The sequence below is a fragment of the Xiphophorus hellerii genome, chromosome 5 (genome assembly GCF_003331165.1).
Source record: "Xiphophorus hellerii strain 12219 chromosome 5, Xiphophorus_hellerii-4.1, whole genome shotgun sequence".
NCBI lineage: Eukaryota > Metazoa > Chordata > Actinopteri > Cyprinodontiformes > Poeciliidae > Xiphophorus > Xiphophorus hellerii.
This window is the reverse complement of record NC_045676.1, coordinates 22,921,324-22,946,701: the sequence shown is the minus strand read 5'-3', so window position 1 is coordinate 22,946,701 and position 25,378 is coordinate 22,921,324. Positions and strand designations below refer to the sequence as shown.

At 37.7% G+C, this 25,378-nt stretch overlaps 3 protein-coding genes and 1 long non-coding RNA gene across 5 annotated transcripts in view; all 4 read left to right on the top strand.

The window, feature by feature from the left end:
* The first annotated feature begins 21 nt into the window (after positions 1-21).
* LOC116719688 (uncharacterized) lies at positions 22-13,400 on the top strand. Its single transcript, XR_004339243.1, has 4 exons — positions 22-80; positions 10,874-10,972; positions 11,064-11,122; positions 12,934-13,400. It is a non-coding gene; the product is annotated as an uncharacterized LOC116719688 (long non-coding RNA).
* A 392-nt stretch (positions 13,401-13,792) lies between these two features.
* On the top strand, positions 13,793-18,715 carry LOC116719672 (polymeric immunoglobulin receptor-like). Of its 2 annotated transcripts, XM_032562261.1 has the most exons (10): positions 13,793-13,928; positions 14,284-14,624; positions 14,900-15,226; positions 15,608-15,928; positions 16,015-16,302; positions 16,399-16,461; positions 16,573-16,668; positions 18,083-18,184; positions 18,259-18,323; positions 18,401-18,715. In XM_032562261.1, exons 2-10 carry the CDS (start codon positions 14,594-14,596, stop codon positions 18,491-18,493), a joined length of 1,386 nt encoding a protein of 461 aa, XP_032418152.1. In that variant the 5' UTR covers positions 13,793-13,928; positions 14,284-14,593; the 3' UTR covers positions 18,494-18,715. The 2 variants fall into 2 exon arrangements, with proteins under 2 accessions (XP_032418152.1, XP_032418154.1); XM_032562263.1 differs by lacking the exon at positions 16,399-16,461.
* A 535-nt stretch (positions 18,716-19,250) lies between these two features.
* LOC116719685 (tektin-4-like) lies at positions 19,251-24,829 on the top strand. The gene is made up of 7 exons (XM_032562291.1): positions 19,251-20,605; positions 21,249-21,319; positions 21,430-21,573; positions 21,646-21,732; positions 21,817-21,952; positions 22,024-22,178; positions 22,248-24,829. Exons 1-7 carry the CDS (start codon positions 20,078-20,080, stop codon positions 22,459-22,461), a joined length of 1,335 nt encoding a protein of 444 aa, XP_032418182.1. The 5' UTR covers positions 19,251-20,077; the 3' UTR covers positions 22,462-24,829.
* Positions 24,798-25,378, top strand: part of LOC116719665 (lysyl oxidase homolog 4-like) — a 36,210-nt gene continuing 35,629 nt past the window's right edge. Inside the window, exon 1 of the mRNA XM_032562249.1 lies at positions 24,798-24,897. The gene's annotated coding sequence lies outside the window, so the exon portion shown is untranslated. The remainder of the gene's footprint in view (positions 24,898-25,378) is intronic.

The following is a 25,378-nucleotide window of genomic DNA, read 5'->3' as shown; positions in this document are numbered from 1 at the left end:
TCTGACAGTCTCTTCACATCAACTAGCCCCAACCAGCTCTGCTGAACATGTTACATTACAGCCACCATCACATAATCCTGGTAAACTCTTTACATTTTCTCATCATGTGTGCCTCTCCTGAGCCACACATGATGTGTGCCTCAGGACACATGAGGCACACATCATTGAAATACTCATATACATTGCTGAAGTATTAGAGAATGTTGTTTTGTTGGCTTTTCCCACTTTCACCCTACATCCAAATGGTAATGTGGGCGTAACATACTTTCTGAGGTGTATGCGAACATGTCATGGGCTCCCCCGCCCATCCCCAATGACATAAACTTGTACAACTCACTTTAATTACTTAACTTTAATTAAAGTATCAATAATAAGAAATGCACATATATGTGAATAAGTTGTTGCCTACAGGGCAATTTAAAAAGAATGAAATGGAAAAACAGGGCAGTATTTCATAATGTAATATATTTGAGCCAAAGAGCCACTTCTGTTAGCCTGTGCCTAGAACTGCCTATGGGCTGCAGGTCTGAAGCATTTTGTTAGCATGTTTTCTATCATTCTTAGAGCTTGATAGGAAGCCTTATGAAAACTGATAGCCTACATTGATAAAATGGTGAAATAATATTGACCACAAAACACTGTAGGCCTACTGGGTTTCCTGTGTGGTCTCATGGAGTCTCCTGATGGAGCTCTTCATCTTTAACAGATCATGTAGGAGTCAAGAGGGGTACTGAAACCACATAGTAGAGGACAAAACTTATCTGATCATCAGTGACAGTTGCAACAAACATCAATCAATCAATCAAATTTTATTTGTACAGCACATTCCAGCAGCAAGGCATTTCAAAGTGCTTTACATCATTACAAACACAGAAACACAAAGCAACATAGAATCAACAATCCAAACACGACATTAAATAAAGTTCCATCATTAAATTTGTAATTGATTACGTTTCAAATACAATCCTAAACAGGTTGGTTTTTAGTCTAGATTTAAAAGAAGTCAGTGTTTCAGCTGTTTTACAGTTTTCTGGAAGTTTGTTCCAAATTTGTGGTGCATAGATGCTGAATGCTGCTTCTCCTCGTTTGGTTCTGGTTCTGGGGATGCAGAGCAGATCAGAACCAGAAGACCTGAGAGGTCTGGAAGGTTGATACAACAACAGCAGATCTTTAATGTATTGTGGTGCTAAGCCGTTCAGTGATTTATAAACTAACAACAGTATTTTAAAGTCTATTCTTTGAGCTGCAGGGAGCCAGTGGAGGGACTTTAAAACTGGTGTTATGTGATCTGTCTTCCTGGTTTTAGTGAGAACGTGAGCATGAAAATATCCAGCCAATCACACCTGCATGTTTTGTTCCTGTCCATTTCTTTCACTTCTAGAGCCAAATATTTGACACACTGGAACAGTACTAAATGTAAAATTAACTCTGACCCCTCGTTCTTTTAATTTTCTTTTTTCTAGTGACTTTTTGGGATTGGGTTTGTTACCGAAAGCCTCTGCTTTACCCTGGAAAATTTATTTACAGCGGGAGAAATCTCAGACAGAGTACTGAAGGGAGATGAGAATCAAGCTGAATTGTGTGGAAAGGCATTTGCACAGCTAGTCTTTCACATCGGGTTGAAGGGGTAACAGGTCCAGAAAGGAACCACAGACATCCCTCCCAGGCCAAACTTGACACATAGACCATCTTCATCAGTTCATTTTAAATACTGCATCGTATTCAAAAACAATTTAATTATTATTAATAATAATGTCACCAAAAGCTGCTAATGCTGGTCATCTGATGAATGACCAGCATTTTTATTCTTTTAAAAACAGATATAAACATTTGTTTACCAGTTTTAATAGTTAAAATACACAAAAAACCAACAGACTCATAACCAGTTTACAGGAGAGCATAGAAATGGACTCATTTATCTCCTTCCCAGCTATCAGCAGTGTGGGCTGCTGTTGGTGTCAAGCTCTCAATTACACAGAAAAAGCTGGAAGACATTACATTCTGTCTATTACTTACATTTCCGCACCATACAGAACAAATGTGTTGGAGTGAGTTGTTTACAACCCATCAAATATGGAGCGGCAGCATCATTTCTTTGGGATCATTCTTTATTCTATATTTATGCTAACGTGTAAAATGATTAAACCAAAATTATTTCTTTGTAGCTCTTCTTCAAGCGGGCAAAATTTCTTGTCACATTTTACAACAACAGCAGCAGCAAACGTCTGTAAGTTACATTTAATTTTACTTTCAAGATATTTTTAAGTCAAGTATGATTCAAAATTTTAAACCTGATAGAATGATAAAAAAAACCCTACTTAAATGAATGGTTTTAATATACTATTGTCAAACTAAACTTAATATTTAACTATTAAAATCCCTGTTTTAATCCCCAGCCTCCTGAAATATACACTTGCAAAGGGTTAATAGTTTGAGTCATGCAGAACTGATCTGACCGTTTCCATAGCAACGTTCAGAAGCAAGACATTCCCCCAGAATTACAGTGAGCTCATTGTAGCTATGACGACATCTATGACATAGATCTATGTCATAGATCAAAGAACATCCGGGGTTATGAATGCGTCCATCTCGAAACATCAGGTATTTTACAAATAGCACTTTGACAGATACCACTTCAACCCCTCGCTCTCTTTTACTAGGATTGCAATATGGAGAAACTTTTAACAGCTGCCGTCTTTTTTCCATTGTCTTTTGGCGCCGGGTATTTAGTAACAACTGGTGTGAGAAAACTTGTGACCACACTATTTCCTGGTGTCACCGTTGATTGTAGGAGCTCTCAAGACGAGAACATGGATTACGCTGACTACCTTTTCAACACTTTTGGGACACGGAAGCAAACAATACTGGATAGAGAAGACTCGCAGCACGATGAGTCTTCAGATGACAATACTGAAGAAGAGACTTCCCCGGCTGGGGAAGTTTGCTGTGAAGCAAAAATGACTTCAGAGGTTGAGCCCAAAGACAACAAAGACTCAACCTCTGGCCCAACCTCTGGCCCAACCTCTGGCCCAACCTCTGGCCCAACCTCAAGTCTGTCAGCGACATTAAAGACCCAGGAAGAGAAATATGTCATATTGGACAAATACCCCCCCAAACTTCCCAAAGCTCCCAGGATCCGAGAACCCATCCTACCTGGCTGCGACGTCTGCAACGCAGAACGGAGACGTCGTGAAGAAAGGAAGAAACGTTCGCTCGGACGTGAAAAAAAAAAGAAGTGCTGCATCATATTTTGAATGCCTCTGAGACGCATCTAAAATGATGAGGTGGTGAGCCTATGAGTCGGATTTTACACCAAATAGAAAAGATAACAGATTCAAGTCATGGATCTCAAAGGGCTTTACTACCTATTATTCATTTGTCCACAAAGGGATATTTCAGAGCTTTGAAACCTTACAGAAGGATCATGGACTGGAAAAAGTTGATTTTTTTAGGTACCTGCAGGTGAGACATTATTTTAATAGAAATTTTAAAGAAGTGTTGAGAAAAAATGATTCCAGTTTCATGGAGGTATTTCTAACATTAATTAAACCCAGATCAGACAGCAGAATTATCTCTAAGTTATACAATGCCATACAGCTATCTAAACATGAGAATACAGAATACATAAAGAGGAAATGGGGAAAGGAAATTAAGGTAATAATCTCACAAGATGATGGGAAGAAATATGTCAACTGCAGTGGGTCTCGACCAGATCAAACACATGGCGGGAGTTTTGTTGGAAAAACATTGCACGATTTTTTGTTACACCCATTCAGAGACGATATCAAAACAACGGGGACGCCTGCTGGAGACTTTGCCAGTCTAAAGGAGCCAACCACTTCCATGTTTTTTGAGACTGCCAAGTAATAAAACCATATTGCGAAGAGTTCCACAAACATATTGAAAATATATTCAATGTAAAAATTTCATTCAAATGTGAAACGTTGTACTTGGGCAACCTACAGTTGGACACATGGACCAACCAAGACAAAAAACTTCTGGCGATTCTACTGGCAGCCAGTAAGAAAGCCATCACAAGGAAATGGCTAAAACCAGACCCACCCACCATCGACGAATGGATTGAAATTGTTGATCAGATTTATGTTATGGAAAAGATTTCTTTTTCCCTCCAAGTTGAAAGAGGAAAGTTTTATAAGATCTGGACCAATTGGACTGAGTATGTAAAACCAATTAGATCTGACTTCATTTGATTGTTCTTGAGAACTATGTGCTCTGCCCTTGTATGTTCTTGTGTTTTTTTTATTGCTCGAGATGGTGCAATCCCCGTTATTGTTCAATTCTGTTCATTTTTGTTATTGTTCAAAACAAAATTTAGTAATAGTCTGTAAAAGAAAATACCAGAAAGGCAGTATGGACAAAATCACTTGGATTCTCCGGTTGTATACTCATGTACAAGCTCAGATGGGTAAAGCTGTAATTAACGAATGTGATGGGAATCTCTCTTTCTAAATAAAAAAAGAATTACAAAAAGAATTGCACAAAAATCCGTGAGGGACGGCAGAGTCCCTGCTCGAAATTCTGTGAACGAGGAGTACGGAGCCTCGTGCCAGAAGCCCATTAAAATGCTGTCTACATCGTTTTAAACTGTGATTGTGAGTGGGAATAAAAATAGCAATAGGTATTTTGTTCCATATAACACAGTAGGAGTGTAACAGGTAAACCTTCTATGGATGCAAACTCCACTAAAAACCCACCTGTTTAGGATTGTATTTGAAACGTAATCAATTACAAATTTATTGATGGAACCTGAATTAATGTCGTGTTTTGATTGTTGATTCTATGTTGCTTTGTGTTTCTGTGTTTGATATGATGTAAAGCACTTTGAAATGCCTTGCTGCTGAAATGTGCTATACAAATAAAATTTGATTGATTGATTGATTGATTGATTGATTAATGGGTTCTCTCCGGGTGCTCCGGCTTCCTCCCACAGTACAAAAAGATTTTGTTCACACTAGATAATAAATGGATGTTTTTTAATAATAATAAGAGTAATATTAATATCGCCACACAAAAAAACAGAATATGCAGTCCATTACAGTTTTGTGTTTTTATTGCTTGATGTTTATTTAAGATTATTAATAAGTGATCAATGTGGTAGATTAGCTACCGCTCTACTGATGATCTGTCAGAGTTGCTGTTTAAGTCGCCTTTTTTATTTTCTATTCAGGGTCTGCATCCTTTTTTTTTTTTTTACTTTTAAAAACATTTTTGTATTGCATTAAAATGTCAATACAATATGGAAGCCCGTTTCCGCCACTCTGTTAAAAAATAAATAAATAAATAAATTATCTCAAAATAATGAGATAATATCTCAAAATAATGAGATACTAAATAATAATGTATAATAAGATACAAAATATAAGATATTTTACTATTTTGTAGACATAATACTATATAATACTATTTTGTATTTTATACAAAATAGTATTTTATTTTGAGATATCATCTCAAAATAATGAGATATTTTGAGATATCTCATTATTTTAAGCGTCAATCTCAAAATAATGAGATCATTTATTTTATTTTTTTAACAGAGTGGTGGAAACGGGCTTCCATACGTTTCCGGCACTCTGTTAAAAAAAAAAAATAAAATATTTTTTTATTTTATATTTTTTTAGATTATTTATCTCATTATAATGAGATAGATAATCTCATTATAATGAGATTATTTATTTTATTTTTTTTAACAGAGTGGCAGAAACATATGGAAGCCCGTTTCCGGCACTCTGTTAAAAAAAATAAAATAAATAATCTCATTATAATGAGATTATCTATCTCATTATAATGAGATAAATAATCTAAAAAATTATAAAATAAAAAAAAATATATATTTTTTTTTTTAACAGAGTGCCGGAAACGTATGGAAGCCCGTTTCCACCACTCTGTTAAAAAATAAATAAAAAAATAATCTCATTATAATGAGATAGTATCTGAAAATAATGAGATATTTTGAGATATCTCATTATTTTAAGCGTCAATCTCAAAATAATGACATAGTATCTGAGATATGAGATAGTATCTCATTATTATGAGATTATTTATTTATTTTTAAATAAATAAATGGCAGAAACAGGCTTCCATAGAGTTTGTGAAAACTTTTGCAAGGCGTTTCATGAGTTCACAGAACTGACCATGTAGTGTATTGCTCTATGGGTACGAAAAAAAATATTCAGACAGACAATTAATAAGGAAATCTCTTTGCTTCAGTCTCGCTTTTATTGCTTCAGTTTTCCCCAATATTCCCTCAGTCACCTCTACGCAAAGATTAGACCTGGGATTCCTCTCTGACTGACTTCAGAGCAGGGTTTTAACAGATTAGACAGCGTAAGTGTAAGAATGGCACAGGTAAAGTTTGACAACGTAAAAACTGAAACCATGGAAAATCATTTCTTTGGCTGTGTGTTTCTGCTAAAGGATTAGGAGTGTCTGCTGTCTGACTTACCTTTTGATTTTCTACTTTTTATGAATGTGCAGGTTTTGTTTTGAGTGGATAGATGGAGAATGTTTTACAAATATACCAAATATTGGTTTTAACTTGGATTTTTTTTTTTTTTAACACGTTAACATTTGATTTACATTCAGAACAAAATCATTGGATTAGCTTTCAGCTTATCAAAAGAAGGAGATGCTAACAGGTATCACTGAATGCAACAATATTCAGGGTCTGAAGGGAAGCTGCTCCGTTTATACCAGACATGTGAAAACCATTTTCTTTATGGGCCACACCAAGATCATCGATGTTGCGGCCGAATGTGTTGATAAAACTACTTGTTAACAAACTGTTAAAATGTATATTTTTTTCTCTGTATTCAATAGTACTTCTTTAAATGTAACAATTTATAAATATATTTTCTCATTGATGTGATTTGGTCCTCAATATGGCCAGAAGGGGGGAAATTGTTTAAAGTTTTGTTTAAGGTGCAACGACTCCAGTTGGGGGATGTTACTACCCAACAAACTGAAATAATTAGGTTCACAAATGCACATGAACAATAAACTGAGTTCTACAAAATATTATATTTTATGAACGATTCATTAAAACGTAATCACAGGCTTCAGGCACACTACTCGATCCCTCAGGAGACACAGGAAGGTGTCAGGTAAAGACAGTTATGTCAGTTATTCCACACACAACAAAAAAACCATGCAATGCAAAAATCAGGCGAATCAGCAATTAAGACCAAAAAAGAAACAAACACATTAGTAAATTAAATAATACAGCAAAACAAATACAAAAAGTGAGAAAAGACTCAAATGCAATGCAAATTGTGGAAGAAGCAGTTCGTGTTCAGTCCTGCACCCCGTTGCAGCAGCAGGGTCAGAGGAGGCATGCGCTGCCCAATCAACCAGCTGCCCAGACAGCAGCGGATGCAGTGGAGAAGCAGCTCCAGCTACGTTTTCACAAACAGACGGCAAGACAAGACAGCAGAGCGTCCATATGCACTGGAGCTTTTACTACAACAGTGCGCAGACCAATCATGTGCCTAAAAAACAAAAAGCCCATCACTTCTGAGCATCATGATGCAGGGGAGAGCACTCGGCATCATGAAGGACTCCACCCATCCTGCACACAGACTAGAGGGGAACCACAAACAGAGATGATCCTGAGAGTTCTCATCATGACCTCGTATCGGTCCACCATTTCTCATCGAGAACTATTAAACTTCACAGAGCTCTGTGGTCTTCAACTCCTTGAAATTTTTGACTCAAATTTGTAGGCATTAAGGTTTTGCATGAGCCTTCCGCTGCAGCTCCAATTTTTAAAAAAAAAAATCATTTGTTGCCAAACTGCCTGTCAGACCTCGTGTTCAGTATCTGGCCTTCTCCAGGTCAAGAACCTTCTACAAAGAAAACACTTCTTCTCATTTCACAAAACTTGCAGTGAGACTTGGGTCGTCCTCTTCTCACTTTCTCTGCTTCCTTCTAGTGGAGTTCATTCATTTTTGTCTCTCTGCTCCACCAGACCCGTTTACCGGTTTCAGGACCTGATCAGAACCCCTGAGTGTAAACTACCTTGAGATATAATGAGATTTGGTTATATATAAAAGCAGGCTTTAATGCCGAAAAATGATCAAATGTTACAAGCCATACATGTCACACAAATGGAACAGATAGAGAGTTGCATTCACCGTCCATCGCTGGGCCGCACTGAGCTCACCTTATGGATGGAACCAAGTGAGGCAAAGATTGTAGAGCGAGTTTAGCTTTTATTCTTCTGTGCGATCCATACCCTCCCTAAATCGTAGTCTAATCACTTTCAGTCTGTTTATGACTGCTGGCAGTCACCCATAAACATGATTATGTAAGCTGCAGCGTGTGCGTGTAAGCAGTTAAAAGAGGCTAAAAGAGATAGAGAAAAAGATAGAACCTACAACACTTCAAACCAGACATTACTACCCTCAGTTTCACTATCATCACTCAGAACCCTGCTCAGAGATAGGCCTATTTATAAAAGATACCAACGTTTTTCCTACACAATCCTAATAAACGTTTTTAATGTTCTCTTCACAATATTTATTTACTATTAATCTATTTGTATGATTTGTTCTTTAAATTACCATTTATATTATTTTTCGGTCTCAGGAAATGATTGAGGGATGAAGAGACTGATGTCTGGTTCTTTAGGTTCTGCGGTTCCTCTCTTGACCCATTCTGTCTGATATGAAACAACCCCTTTTAAACTTCACTGTAATTGTTTAGCCTGTGTCTTCCCACTACCATATGTATTTTTGCCAGAGGTTTTACTTCTAAGGACGGTGTAGTATCGGACGGACATTTTAAAAAGACGCGGGTTTTTTAAAATGCAGCTCACTGCGGCTGCGTAGTGTCAGTCTCTAGGTAACCATGACAACAGCGTCAGTTCGTGGGGTCCTATTTAGGTCCCACAACGACAATTTAGCTCACCTTAATATTTCTCCTTGTTTTTTTGGTCATTATTATTACACTTACTGTTAAGATGTGTGTGATAATTGTGTCTATCAGACATTTTATAGCAATACGGAATAAATCGCGTCCCGTATTGGTTCAATACGGGGTGGAGACAACAACCACCTGTCACTTTAGGCTAACTTAAGCTAAGCTGAATATTTACAACTCTCTTGTTGATACACTGACATTACTTACCTTCTGTCTTTCAACCACTTTGCTTTTCTTCGTCTTTCCAACATCTTTATCCTTCCCCCTCTTCCGTTTTCTGTTTTGTGCCCCAGAGTTTTTTTTCCTGCCGCCCCATCTTTAGCTCCCTGTTGTCAAGGCATTACTACAAATTTAAAAGAAAAAAACGCGCCTCAGCGGTTTCTCGAAGGGCCGCTGCCCAAGCTGCCTGTATGGGAGGGGAGACCGGCTGGCAGGAGTGGAGGGGCGCCTAATCAGTGCTGTTCCTCTGTTATTGATAATTTCATACACAAACAGCTGTTAAGTTAAGTACATAAAATGCTGACAAGAAAAAAAATTCCCCACATCGTGTTTGCGCCCCCTCTAGTGCAGCGCCCCTATACGTTGCATACACTGCATAGCCTACCCAGATTTTGCGCAACTGATGCTGCAGAAGTCCACTGTCTTCCAACCCACAGGTTTTCAGGCCAATCTATGTGATGTTGAAAGTTAATCAAATGTGACTCTCACATGTGACTCTGTTTGTGAATTTTCTGAGATACAATATGAGAATCTTGCATCTTACAGGCACATTGTGTGTGATTTCTCCCTCTGCAGATGTATTTTAAGAGCAGTCCAGGACTGTAGGCAGCTAGTTTGGGATCAGTATTGTGATGTTGGGATCCAGAGGTAATAGGGAGGCTCTTGGCTTGGAGCCGAAGCAATCTGGTTGAGGGCCAGCTTCTTTACTATTTTTAATATTGAAATTAAGTCAGCCATAACTTAATGACCAGAGAACAGAAGAGTCAAAAAAAAGAGGAACATTTCTGAAACTGCAATGTTTTGCTGGAAAAAAATATCCTGTTTGTTTGAAATTTGCCACATACTAAAATACAGTATTTGCAGCCTAATTATACTACCAGTATGGATTCAATATTTCTGTTCCAGCAATCTTCTTAGTCAGAGGTCTTCATCTATTCTCCAAACTCCTCAGATGGCTGGTTCTCATCTGAAATGTCAGTGACCAGGCCCTGACCTAAACCTAAGCATTTAATGTGATCTTCTGATTATGTTTTCCTTCTACTAATTAACATTAGGCATTTTTTTATTAAATTTGTTCTGATACAGAAATAAGATCTAGAGGGCAACACTACAGCTAAAACGCCTTTTACTGGTTTTGGACTGTAAAATACTTTTGTTGGTTTATAAATCACTGAATGGTTTAGCAAATTAGCATATAAATATGTTATGGTCAAGGTGTATGCATGTGCACTTTGAATGTAGATGCTTGACATTTTTCCTCAAATGCATTTCACACGTCAGGCGCGTCTGGTTTACATGTGGAGCCGCATCGATGGCACGTCAGACGTGTCAAAATAACTCTAGCCGTTGTGTTCCGGATGCGTCGGACCCTGTTGACGCATCAAACGTTCTAAATAGTTCAAATCACACCACAACAGTCCCTCAATGTGCCACCACATTGACTATTAATGTAAACCAGACACGCCTGATGCTCAAAACGCGTTTTTATTGTGAACGCACCATTAGTTGACAGGTAATTCATAAATTATGTCTGAATGTTTAGTGTTGCTTATTCTGAAGGGCTGAAGCAAGTGATACAAGTAATATGGGTGTGGAGTCGGTCGGACCCCACTCATATGCACAAGGGTTAAATTATTATCATGCTTTCACTCTCTGTGTCTGTTTCCGGGACATTTTCTGTCCATGCCTATTAAATTCTCCTTTCTCTACTTTTCAGATCTGACCTTATTTTACATCCTGCGTGTCGTCCTGTTTCTGCTGTGGATCCTGCCGTTTGTCCTTGTGATGATTCTTAAAAGAAAATTGAAGCAACAAGGTGAATTTACCCAGAACATTAACATACGATACTAAAATTCGAGAAAAAACCCCAGAAAAAACAGAGACAATGTTTTTTATTGTTCTTGTAGATATCCAGATGATTGTACTGAACACTTCTGATGCTTCTAAGAACCCGAGGATCAATGATGTAAGTCCACAAACTTGCAACTCTTAAAGATTTTTCTTGCAAAGACATTAGTTAATTTTTCATTAACTATAAAATAAATTTGCTTAATGGAAACACACCAATTAAAAAAAAAACATGATTTTCAATAAAAGGTTTTGCCCTAACGTGAGGTGGTTCTTTAGTTGTATCACAATAGATGTGTTTCGCAAAACAGGATTGGAATCACTTTTTTCTCATCACACAAGTCACATGATACACAGCCGGATGTTACTGCTGGCGAAAATGCAAACAAACACAAAAATCTTGCCAGCCTGTCAGGATTCAGTACAAACAGTGGAATGACGTGGAGTTTCAGTCAGGGCCTTCAAGAGACGTCAACTATACCTGAACAATACACACCATTTGCAGGACAGTGTAAAAACTATTCACCACACCAAGAAACAGACATCCAATAATATGCAAATAAATAAAAATACGCTAAGAAAAACAACAATGCAGCCCAACAATATCAAGCAATATATCATTGTATATTTTAACAAAATACACTGGCAACAGTGCACATAATTGAACATCCACCAATTTAGCAAAACTTTTCTATCTTCCCCAGTTAATCTCAACATCAATCCAAACTGCTGATATAGCAAATGAGCAATTAAAAGAAAAATATTAAGTAAAGTATTGTAATGACCTCAGCACTGCAGCTGTAGTCCCACCAAACAGGGTTTATTAGGATAAGTACGAGCTGCTACTCCTGAGGCTGCAGCTCAATCCTCTAACAAACTGGTACATTCAACAGATAGCTTCACTGCTGACCCAACTCTGAACTCTCTCCACTTCCGGTCCTGGTACTGCCGTTCCACCGATCCCTCGCCCACATGACAGGCCTATCACATGTGAGTGGGAATCAGCAGAGTCAGACAGGGGAAGCCCATAACACTCTACACATAACAATAAGATCACAATGCAACTTATAACAAATACACATAACCATAAGGACCCAGCAGAACTAAAACTCAGAATCGTTACACTATGTATGAGAATGTAATAGAAAAGTAACACTCACCCATTACTTGTAAATAAAATCCATACAATAACTTGTAGTGTTCAGTGCTAGCTGTTAGCCCCTTGTAGCGCTCATAGTTACAGTCTTTAAAATGCCTTGCAAAGTTCTTACTGCTTTGTGTTAGTGAATCCAGGTTTGGTGCGGGTTTTACATCTTTTATTTTTTATCCGTGAAGATCGCCTTGAAAAAGATGATTTTAATAGAGAATACAGGGAACGCTCTTCACTTACTGTAGGGCCAGTGAGGCTCACCATTATTGTATGTAAATTCTGATTGGCTGATAATTATGCTAGTCATGCCAACAATGGCCTGTTGCACTGCATTTATGACGAAGGGGTATCTGAATTTGTACAGCAAGTCCTGAGGTGGAGCAGCTCGCCAGATGCGCTTAAGGCACATCTTAAGTAGGAAATTAAAGTGAAACCTCAATAATACCAATAAGCTACTCGTTTGTAAATAAAAATAAAATTATAGATAAAATTAAATCTGACTAAGGCATTTTACACATTTTCTTTTCAGTTTTCTAGAGCGAGCAGACAAGGCCCTGCTGGCCCTCACAACCCACCACTGAATATACATTTTCCTACATTAATCTTTTTTTTTTATCACTCTCCATGTTGGTATTTTGCACAGTGGAATCTGACTTCATCTTTGTGTCCAGATCCTTCAGGTTTTGTCCTGTGAGATTATGAACATTCATCCAGATAAGTTTTTCTGCTCAGTAATATAAATCTCATTTATATGAATATCATAAATGATTATTTTTCAGATTTGTGAAAATCCAGAAGACAGCTCAACCTTTGCATCAAAGCATCAGGAGCAACGATGAAGCTGCAGAATCTCAACATGTGAACCAAAGTCTCACCACAAATAAAAATATTTATTCTGATTGTCAGAATGCAAAATGATGAAATGCACTGCAGAGGAAATTATTATATATATTTCAAGCTAATTTTAAGATGTAGATGCTAATTGTTAAATATTTTAAAGATGCACCTTGTTTTATTACATTAACTTTCTCCACACATTAATAAATAAGAGCTTTTGAAGAACCAGCCTTTGTTTCTTTTTATATAAAGACTAAATCATGAAGGTGATAAGGTTTTCTGTAGAGTAAAACACTTTTTATATCAGCAGTATTTTCATCCTCTTAAATTGTTCTAGTAATCTTTTTTTATGTTTCTATATTTGTCATTTGTCAGTTTGACTTTAAAATAAATTTTAATTCTACCTTCAGTTTGTGGCAACATGTTTCTTCCTGCTCGTTTTATTCACTAGATTCTGTTACTATAAGCAGCTTTGCAATGAGAGAAAGAAAACCTGGAGAACATCGATGAATGTTCTAAAAATAAATAAGCAAACTATAGACAGAAAGTTCTGCTTTACTTATATTTAAACAGGAAATATTCTTGCTGAGATGATACAGCACTAACCACTACACCTCAGCCCTCCCACATTTTCTATGACCATTTCCTCCAACTTTGTAAACACTTATTTTTATTTTACTAATAATAAGCATGTCTTCTTATTTTTTTGGTTGTTTTGATAGAGTTTGGTTTTAGCATTTGAAACATAGAGAATGTCATCATTTTACACATCATTTATGAGGCCTGCTGATATGTGTGAAGAGGGTTGAACTCATGACACCAATGTGGTTTCCTTAAAATACTTCATGCTTCACTTCAACATTGTTTCTGGTTTAGTTTGTCGTCCTCAGTAATGCAAAGATGTGGAGCTTCCAGATCGTGTTGTTCATCTTGTCTGGTAAGTTTAAATATTTATTTGTTTTCAAATATAAATTAAACAGTTTGCAGGGGCTTTAAAAGCAGGAGTAGATTTTGTCATCTTAACATAATAAAAATTTAGAATAAAATCAAATAGACAAAATGGCGCCCTCTGTAGCTGACATACGACCTTTGTTTTTCCATTTGCTTTTAAATAAATACATTTACAATCTATCCATTATCTTTTATAGATATGGCCTTTTCTATTTATATATTTACTGTTTGCTGAGGAGTCAGACTAAGAATTTCATTCTATTTTTTTGCAAATGACAATAATTTAAAATTAAAGTTAGTGGCATTGAATTATATTTTTGTTCTCTCCTGTTTCTCTCAAGTTCAAACATGAAGATCTGCACAGCTGAGATTAAAACCAGAAAACTGAGTGTCCCTCAATAATCCACCCAAACTTTGTTGTGGTGAAAAAAATCTATTTCCTGTATTTGTGAGTAAAGCCTGTGAGGTCATCGGTTGCAGAGTTATCACTTGACCAATGCAGAAACAAGACGTTTCACACTTGTGAGTTAAGTCGACACGTTCAAAAGGTGTTAAACCTTCTGACTTTCCGAATCTCTGACGTTTCCTGTAAATGTCTCATTTTAAAATAACTTCTGCCTCAGTTTAACTCTGGTTTAGAAGAACAAAGAGATGTGGAGCCATCAACACATCATCGTCTGCAGTAAGACATAATATATGATCTACAACAGTTTGCTTTAATCTTATGACGAATTTTATTTAATTAAAATTAAATGTGTTTTTAAATTATATAGCATTTACTTAAAGACTCAGTAGCACTTCCTGTTTGTGTTGTGACTGAAATGTGATCGTCTGATCTCATACAAACTAATTGTGCTTTTTATTTGAAAAAGTAGTTTTACAAAACTTGTAAAAAAAATATTTATTGTTCAAATGTTGAAGCATAAAAACTAAACTGATGTTGTTTTCTGTCTGCAGCAGCTCTGAGTTTTGTGATCAGTGCTGAAGGTTTGATCCAAGTGTTTGGATATGAGGGAAGAGGTGTAAATTTTTCATGCCGCTATGATCAGGGATATGAGAATAGCGAAAAATACTTTTGTAAGAAAGACTGTGGCTCCAGTGACGTTCTCATTACAACAAAACAGAAAAATAAAGGCAAATATTCCATGACTGATGATATAAAGATCAGACTCGTCACAGTGACCATCTCTGATCTTCAATCACATGATGCTGGGAAATACAAGTGTGGAGTCACTAGGTGGTTTATTGATACCTACAGTGAAGTAAAACTGCAGATAAAAGAAGGTAAATAATAAGTTCATGTTTCTATATTTCACTATAGATTTCACAGCAAATTAAAATGAATTAAATGAAGCATCAAAGTCTAACCATGTTAATAATACACACTTTTAATCAATGTGTGGTCTTAAATTTAGCTATTATTAGAAGCTAAATGAATTTTCTAATTTTGCTAGTTGAATTATCATGTACTTGCAGATCTGGATCGTCTTCTATGTTGAAAATAAATACATGTTCAGACATCAAAGCAGACATGTTAATACAAGACAATTTTACTAGTCTATAATGTTAAATATAAATCTCTATCAAACAGTACAACTTTCTTTTATGTGAAGGTTTTTTCTAATTTTTCTTTCACTTTACATTGTGTTTTTAACCTCATGTCAGACAGATGCTGCGACACAGTGAATAAAACCCAAAGTATTGAGGAAGGTTCAGTGACCATCAGCTGTCCGTACGACTCTCAGTCTGTCGACAAGCTGAAGTTCCTCTGTAGAGGAAACCGGCCCTCCACATGTCGACAGCAGGCAGTGATCACCTCTAGCAACACACAAAATGGACGATTCAGACTCTCTGATGACAGGAAGTCAAGAATATTCACAGTGACCATATCCAGTCTGACCCTGAAGGATTCTGGGTCGTATCTTTGTGGAGTTCAAAGAAACTCAGGATTTGATGATTTCTCTGCTGTTGAACTGGAGGTCAAAGGTGAGAGATCATTCTGCCTTTGCTAATTTGACAATGAATCTTAAGAAGTTTATAAATACAACAGTTATTAAAATTTCCTTCTCCAGCAAAATTGTTCTGTCTGAAGTCGTACCACATCAGTGGCATCGAGGGACGTCCAGTAACTCTGCAGTGTCCTAATTCAGGACAACATGATAACAAGAAGTTCCTCTGTAAAGGAGACCAACACAACAACTTTACAGACATGATGGAGAACCAAACAAAGTTCAAGCTGCTCAATGTCTCCTCCATCTGTTTCTCTGTGATCATCACTGAACTGGAAGCAGCTGATGCAGGAACATACTACTGTGGTTCAGACTCTCAGCTGAGATTCATAAAGATACAGCTGGCAGTCGGTGAGACCAACACAGAGAGAGATAGAATAATAAAAAGCAACACAAAATCTAGGTTAAGGTTTTTTACCACATTATGTTTTGTATTTTCTCTGACAGTCTCACTGCATGAAACCAGCTCTGCTGAACAAGTTACATCACAGCCACCATCACATAATCCAGGTAAACTCTTTAGACTTCTTTCTATATAGAATAATAAAAAGCAACACAAAATTCAGTTTAAGGTTGTTGTTGTTTTTTTTACCACATCATGTTTTGCATTTTCTCTGACAGTCTCTTCACATGAAACCAGCTCTGTGTCTCCAATTAGCTCTGCTGAACAAGTTACATCACAGCCACCATCACTGTCCCCATCATCACATAATCCTGGTAAACTCTTAGTTTCTTTTTGTTTATTACTCGTGTTTTTACTCACTCTTTTCATTCGTGTCGTTCCAAATCTCTATATGTTCTGGTCTAACTGCTCTAAGCTGCTCTTATGAAACAAAGTGAATCTCTGCATTATTAAACTGAAGGTCATTTCAGCTCCTCAATGTAGGATTTAGTTTTATCAGTAGTGGATGGGCTGAAATGATGTAGCTGTTCAAAATGCACACCTAAACTCACAAAAGCATCAACACATTCATGCAATTAACACATTCAAAGTACATCAGCACTAGAGAATGTTATGCCACCATCTTTCAGTATCTTGCTCAAGGAAACCTTAAGATGGAGAAAAAAATCTAGTTCCTCTTTCATTAGATTGAGTCATGCTACTGACTTTTGAGGTGTGAACTTTTTCAGGTTTCTGAGTTTTGAGTTTGAGACTAAAATGACAACATTCACATGACAGGTCTTGATGCTTAATTCAGTTTTTTTTGCTGATATCCAATCTTTAGGCTTTTTTTGCATGGTCGTTCATACTTCTAATTAAATCGGACCGCAATCAGACTTCTGTGCTAACAATTTACAACACAAAAGCAACCCACAATCATAGAAGAAGAACGTTGACATCACTCAGCAGTGCACTGTTTATGTAAGTAAGAGTAGATGTAGCTATTTACGGATCAAATTAAAAGTATCTTGTGACAGTATCGATCATGACAAGAACACAAGAGAAAAAATAAAAGGAAAGCACAACTAACAGCAATGGCCTCTTGTGGTGAATTGACTGCAAACTCTGCAGAGAGGTCTGTTTGGATTGTAGTCAGAACCAGGAGTGGTGGGACTGTGATGTGATGTGCCTCAGTGTCACAGACTTCTTTCATATTTTCATAATTATAATGTTCAAAAATTGTTCAAGTCCAGTTTTACCTTCTTCTGGTGCATATCTCACATCGGTAGCAGAAAAGCTGGGTAAAAAGCCACATGACCGTTCAGACTGCAAATCCTTCAAAAACTATCAGATACATATTTAATGTAAGTGGCACAGACTGGATTTTTATTTGAAGATGAAACGATCGAAATATTGCCATTCAGACTGCCAGGAAAAAGTAAGAAATAGGTCTGAGGCTTTGGGTCACATTTGCTCGTTGTGTGAATGTATCCTTAAATGACACTGAGAATAAGTGGGCTGAACTCAAATAACTTAACTTAACTCTTATTATAAATAAGAGTTAAGAAAACAAAGTAAATGTGGTGGAGATAGAAAGAGAAAACAGGAACACGTGTATCGAGTCGAACTTGAAGTGACTACAGTTTTTCCACAACATTTAAAATAAGAAACTCAGGTTCTCATTTTCTCGTGTTGTTTCTAGGGAGGATTTCTGTGAACCAGCTAAGTTCTCCATTTCCTTGTTTTCAGATGTTTCTTTATTCTACATTCTGCCTGCGGTCTTCGCTCTGCTTCTGATCCTGACATTTGTCCTTTTGCTGGTTTTAAAATACAAAACAAGGATCAAGCAAGGTACATTTATACAGATTATACACTAACACATAAATCCTAAACAGAATCACATCATGTTTACTTTGTGTTTTCAGTGGATAGAATCAATACAAACGTGTTGAACTCTGCTGATAATAATGTGGAGATGAGAATCAATGATGTGAGTAAACAGAACTTCAGCTCTAAAATATTTTTTTTCTGCCTGCAAATAAAATCTTATTTCTTTTATTTCTTTAGATCTATGAGTTACAAGAAGATGCTGTTTACATGAACTCTTCCACTCCAAACATGTTAAGTCATGACAATGATATCTACAACAGCGTCCTTTAAAGGAGACCTGCAGAAATTAGGAAACACATGACCAGAGTTTCTGCCATCTTATGTAACAGCTCAATAAAGCAACCAAATGCTGGTGTGTTTTCATTTAGACATGTTTTTAATATTTATTAAATAACGTTATCTGAACGTGAGCTATTCAATATTCACAAATGCTGTAATTTCAATGTTATTGTAATGAATATATAAGCTGCAATAAACCAACCTTTTCACCAATCCTGTACATTTAATCAAAATGTTCTTTCAGCACTGATACTTAGAAACTAGAGCATTGAAATCTGCATCAAGCGAATATCTTCTTGGCATGCAAAGTCTAAACGCATGACACTTGGCACATGTAAGCAAATAGTTGCTACAATTTAAACAGTAATATAGTGTACACCAATTCCAATATACAAACTTAATCTGAACTGAAACTCTAATGGAAAAATAAGTTTTAAACATTCAGTCTAAGAAAGAAATGGGAAGGTGAGAGTTCATGTATTAAGTTGACTGAAAATGAATACATAAACTAAAAGCTGGAGTATAGACATTTTTTATAAGCTTATTTGTGAGCCAACTCTATGGCTTTAGTAAGTAAAGCTATAAATAGAGAAATGATTTTCAAATCCAGGCCTTGAGGACCGATGTCAGCAACTTAAAGTCTTCGAGTCCTGGTCTGAGGACTCCTGCTGTGGACAATAGACTTTTTTTTTTACAACAACTTCTAAGTCAAGTCGACATGAAAAAATACAAACCTGATGGGTGCAACACAACTTTAGAGTTGAAAACAGCCTCCAGTGTTTTGGGTCGTCCATAATTGTCATGTAAAGGCCGGTGGTCTTTGTTATCTGCTCCAGGAATCTGTCCCACAGCCGCCTCCGCCGCCTGCTGCTTCGCTTTGTCCTGCTGTCTCCACATATCTGTTGTTTAAAAAGTTTCTTTAAAACTTCCATAAGCTGTTAGAGCTAAGCTTTGATCTTAAATCTGACTTGCTGTAGCTCTCAATTACTGGGGTTTCCCTATCAACAACCTAACACAGGTAGAGAAGTCTGATAAGAGACACTTGATTTAAACCTAACTCGTGGGTCACAGTTACATAGACGCGTAATTTCCTTCCTGTTTAAATGGCAGCGACCCCTACTGGAAGAAATGAGACATCACGGTTTAAATGGGATGTAACGTTTAGGTTTTCCAAGAGTTTAAGAGTTATTGGCTATCTCACTTATCTCAATGGCACAAATGATCCCAATCTGACCACTTAATAATAACATCGCGGAAAAATATAGAAGACAATATTTATTGCATATAAGTTTCGAAAACAAAAAATAACAGGAACATTAATAAGATATCATTATAAAATAAAAACTGTGAGAAATTGTTGATTTTCCCAAAGGTGTAAATTCAAATTGTTTCATCATTTTGTTGCCTCTGGAAGTTGTCATCCACTCCTCTCGTCTTATCTGTCACTCGATCTCCTCCTGCAAACGTGTAACTATAGGCAACAGCAAACAAACTCTCTGGTTTCTAAAGGGTTGCTTTCACTCCTGCACCGATTGTCCTGCTGGTTGATTTTTCTTTTAACTGTACTGTCAGAAAATGAGTTCAGAAATCATTGTGTCTCGGCCACATTATGACAGCAGAGCTGCAGCTCAAGGAGTTCACCAGAAAAGTCCGCCTTTAGAGCAGGAAGTGCCGCAGGCATCCTCGGGCTCAGCCACTGCTGGGTATCGCTCTGCTAAATACACCCCTGCTGAATGGTTCTCCAATTACCAAACCATCCTTGAACAGGCCGGTACCAACCACAGAGACGCCCAGAACATCCAGCAGGAGTCCAGAACCTTGAGCCAGGACACTGAGGCTGCAGCTTTGAAGACCCAGGCCACAGGAACGCGTCTTCTTGGAGAGAGACTCCAGGAGATCCACTCCTGGAAGTCTGAGCTGCAGCGGCACATCGAGCTACTGCAGGCCGACACAAAGTCACTGCTGATGGTGAAGAAGCGGCTGGAGAGGGCGCTGGATGCCACTGAGACTCCTTATGCCATCGCCACCGATAATTTGACCTGCAGAGCAAGAAGACTGGGAGCAGAGCTGGTCAGAGACACGGTGGAGGAGGAGCTGCTGAAGGTCGGCAATGCATTCTTACATTACTGTTTGGGTTTATATTTAACATTTTGCCTAGTTAACAGTAATGAGATCATGGTTTATGATACTTTCTTTACTACTTTACTTTAAGATTACAATGAATATTGACCCTTTGCAATATTCATGGCGAGGTGCCATGGCGGATGTTAGAAGTGAGGAATGGGAGACTGAGGTTGTTTTCCCAAATTATTTTACCAGTATAGCATGGGTTGTACCTGTTCAAATCAAACTGGCTGTCTGGCATACAGGCACTTCCCACTGGGCCAATGTTGATTTTGAGACGGATGAGGGTTTTTTTCTAGTGATGATATGATACACAAAACTGATAGATCGGCCCATTAGTCATTAAGGATTCTGGGCTAGACCAATTACAGCAGCTGATGGCCATCCACGGCTCTCAATCAATCGATCAATCAATCAATCAATTAGAGAGAGGAGAACAGAGAACAACATGGACAGTGGCAAAAATGAAAAGGAGGCGCAGAAAGATATACATCTAGAAAGTTTCAAGTTCTTCAGGCAGACTGTGTAAAGGGTTAATAGGTAAGCTGAAAATCTCCACATAATGAATCTCACAGTAAGACAGGCACAGCAGGTTGAACATGTGGTTCTGTGTGTTTTGTAGGAAGTGGACTTGATCAGGAGCATTCAGGCTCTTCTGAAGAAAACTGCAGCTCAGGTTGGCACTCAGATCAAGTAAGTGTAAAACTGGTGACTGGCTCCCTTACAATCAGAAATCCAGTTGGTTTGAAGCCTCTCACTTTAGAAAACAGCATTCCTACGAGTTGATGGTTTCTGTGGGCCAGGAGGAACCAAGATGCCCAACAAACATTAGAGATGGACTGGTCTGATAAGTGTCAGGCCTACAGCTTTGATGACGCCTGTGGAAGAAACCATAACATGAGTCCAGACACACAGCAGCACCCCAGTTCTGCTACCATGCAGGAGCAGTGAGTCTGACTCTTTAGAAACATCAGAGCTGTGTTCAACTTTTACACACAAGGTTCCCTCGTTTACTGCAGCGTTTCTACCCCCTCATCATGGACAAAGTTTACTCAAGACAACCTGTCAATGGCCCTGCAGGAGGATCATGCCACCAAGAGTCTCAGGTCAGAGTCACAATGGTACGCTTTGTTGCCAGAGTGATTTTCTTTGACTGCTGCGAACTCAGTGGCTGTGTTTTTGTTTGTCAGAATGCTTGTGGAGCAAATGCTGCAGGACACCACTGAGGATCTGAGGGTCCAATGCGCCAGCGTGGAGCGAGCCTTCAGCCTGCACTGTGAGGACCTTATTGAGGCCAAGACCCAGCTGGAGATGAAGCTAGCTCAGGTGGTGAGCTGACAGACAGAAGAAACAGACTGACAGGTGAAATGTGATTGACTGTTTAATTGTTCCTGTAGACTTTGGAGCAAATTGGTGTCCAGGAGAAGAACATTGAGGTCCTACAGCGGGCCATCCACAACAAAGAGGCTCCACTGAGGGTGGCTCAGTCCAGACTCTACCTTCGCTCTCTCAGACCAAACATGGAGCTCTGCAGGGACCAACCCCAGCTCAGGTAGATACTGACAGAAACGTCAGTATTATGTCATGTGTCCATGTCCTCATGTATGAACTGTGTCTGCAGTTTGGAAGGAGAAGTGAGGCAGATTGATGCCTCCTTGGAGTCTCTGAAGCAGAAGCTGAGTGAAGCCAGGAGCTCCCTGTCCCATCTGGAGGAGTCAAGGATGGCTCTTGAGAAGGACAAAAACTGTAAAACCAATTCACTGTTTATTGAGAGGGAAAAGTGCATGATTCACCGTAAACGATACCCAACCGTCTCAGTACTCTCAGGATACTGAACTTGACTTCATAACTTGGGATTGTTCTGCTTGACAGTCTGAATAGTATCATGTGAAAAGTTAAAATCTTGGAACATTGTTTTATAACCCAAGTCTTTTATCTCCACAACTTTATTCTTGACCTGTTTGTTGTTTTTCTAAAGGCTCAAACGTTCTCAGGCACACCGTGTCACTGTGACTCCATGCACACTGTCTGTAGAGGGTTGAAATTTCATAATCAGGGGTATTGATTTACTAAATTTCTCCCGACAAATTCCTTCATTTCTCACAATTTCAGCCATGGCATCAACAAAGAAGGAGGATGTTTGACACAGAATATGTGTACTAAGTTGTAAAAATTGACCTTCGTCCTCTTTGAGTTGACAAAGGTGCTCTTGAGTAATTTGAACGGAATGAAGTATGCCTGAGTATGTGGGAGCCTTTAGTCTTCTTGATGCTGTTGCTCATTATTGCTCTCTAACAAATGGCTAAAGTCTTCAAATAATTTTTTTTTCTTCCACTTCACTACTTTGGACTGTTCTATGAAATAAAATCACATTACAATAAAATTTAGTTTGTTTGTAACTTGACACATTGTGAAAAGGTTGATTTGGAGTGAGTACCTTTGCAAGGTGCTTTATTGAACCAGTCACTCTTTCATAGGTTAGCAATCTAGCTGTAAGACATTAGTTTCAAAACTTCCAGTTAGAAAGTTACATCTGTTAGTTATCTGAAAACTTTTCCTAAGCTGTAATTGACAAGAAAACATAAACACAATCTGTGCAGCAGAACTTTGAGGTTGGCAACAGCCTCCAGGATTCATTTATTATTTTCAGTCAAAATCTCTCAGGCTGCTGCTTCCTGCTGCTGGCTCCTCGTCTCTCCGGTTTGCTTCTCACCTTCAAAGTTAACTTTTTACACATAATATCAAAAGAGCTTTTAGTTTTGCTGCCTTTAATATTCCACGCCGAGGATTATCTTCTATTTAGTTCCAATTTAGAAACTGATTATTTTAATGTCTAGATGTAAATGTGAATGCAAATGGTTGCCTATCATAGTGTTAATTCTAGTTAAGGTTATAACTTGGATATGAATCTTTCCACAAACATGATCAATGACCCTACATTCCAAAAAGCTTTGGATGCATCTATAGCATCTAGATGCTATAGATCCAAAGCATTTCAGATTTTGGGGAATATTGCAAATTTGAAACCTATCTTGACTCAAAATAATAATATATGTTAAATATAAAACTGACAACTCGGTCAATCTTTAAGGAACTTTAAACTTTTGTGTTGTACAATTTGACAAATTTCAACAAAATGAGTAAATCCCATGTTTAAATCGAGCTGTACTGAAGTCTTCTGAAGACTGCACCAGAAATATTTCTCTCCACTAGAGGGAGCCGTCTAGCTTCAATATTTCTGCTTCTCCTGGACGTCTTCAACTTGTCTTTGTCTTTAGAAGCAGCATTAAAGTATACAACACAAACACAACTATAAGATGTGAAGGAAGATGGGAGGTTAAGTCTGATCACATTGACGTGTGCTTTACAGTGAGCAGACGTTAATTACTACATTAAATACAGGTTATTTGCTAATTTGCATTTTGGGCTACAAAATGTAGATATATTTTTCTTTATTTACATTAAAGTCTACAGGTGAAATCTAGCACATTAACTGATGGAGGATCTTCTGTTTCCAAGAAGTCACTGAGAAATAATTCATCTCTATTCTTAGAAAGGTTCTGCAGTAACTCAGGAGGTGCCACGACTGAGGATGTTATGAAACTCAGCTTCAGCCATACAGGCACAGTGTAGTCATCAGTGCAGGTTGCTGCTGAGCACATCTTATGCCACCCCTAAATGTGAGTAATATGCATTGCGATGGATATACATGCAATAGTTTGTAATCGATTAAAAGGTTAAGAAACTCAAAGGTGAAATTTCACATTTATATTGAGACTCAGGGGCTTTGTAAAAGTCTGTACAAGTAAATAAAGGGACAAAAGCCAAATTTGCAATCTTTTATCATTTAGGGTCATGTTGCACATGTGGCTGGCCCATTGGTGGTTGGTGTAAAACTTTATGCATATGCAGATAAGGTTTCCCAGGGGTGCTCTAATTATTGTACACTCATAATAACAACAAAAAGCAAGTCAGACTATTTTGTTTCCAGTTTTTTAACATATAGATTTCACAGTTGAGTTTCCTTTTTGCTGATTTTCTTTTAAAGAGCAGTCTGCAATGGAAAGCAGAAACGTGCAACAAAGATGAGAGGGGCAGAAGTGCTTAAGTGAATAAAAATGGGAGGGATTGATGAAGTTGCAAAATTTGAGGGAGTGACAGAAAAAGAAAGAGGGAGGGAAAAGAGAAGAACAGAAAGACAAGCAGGACCAAAGTCCCAGTTTCCTCTCCCTTCTTTCTCCCAGTGACTCCAAGGTGAGATCAGCAGATTGGTGAGTTCCACCTCAGCACTTTGTTGTGTACTTTGTTTTCTTCAACTTTTCTCAAAATGGTAGGAAGAATTATGCAGAGCAAAATAGAAATATTTAAAATTCTGCTTTTAATCAGATAGCTTAATTTCTCACTTCTCATTTGCCAAAGCATTTCTTTACATTTCAAATGTTTTATCACTTCTCATTGACCAAAGCATTTCTTTACGATTCGAATGTTTGTTTAGTTTTTGTTAATGTGTGAGAACATTTTTTTATGACGGTGTTTATTTGCTTTTGTCTCTGTTGGCTAAATGTGAGCAGCTAAACTTGAGGGTTTGTGGGAAGCCAGAGTTTCCGCTGGCTGGATGAAGAGACTACTTTTAGCTTCGGTTATTACACCCTGCACCCTAACTGGTCCAGACTACGTCCAAGGCCTCTTATTGTCCTTTATTTGACCGATTATTTTTAAAATAAAAAATAAATAAATACATTTTGAAAAAAG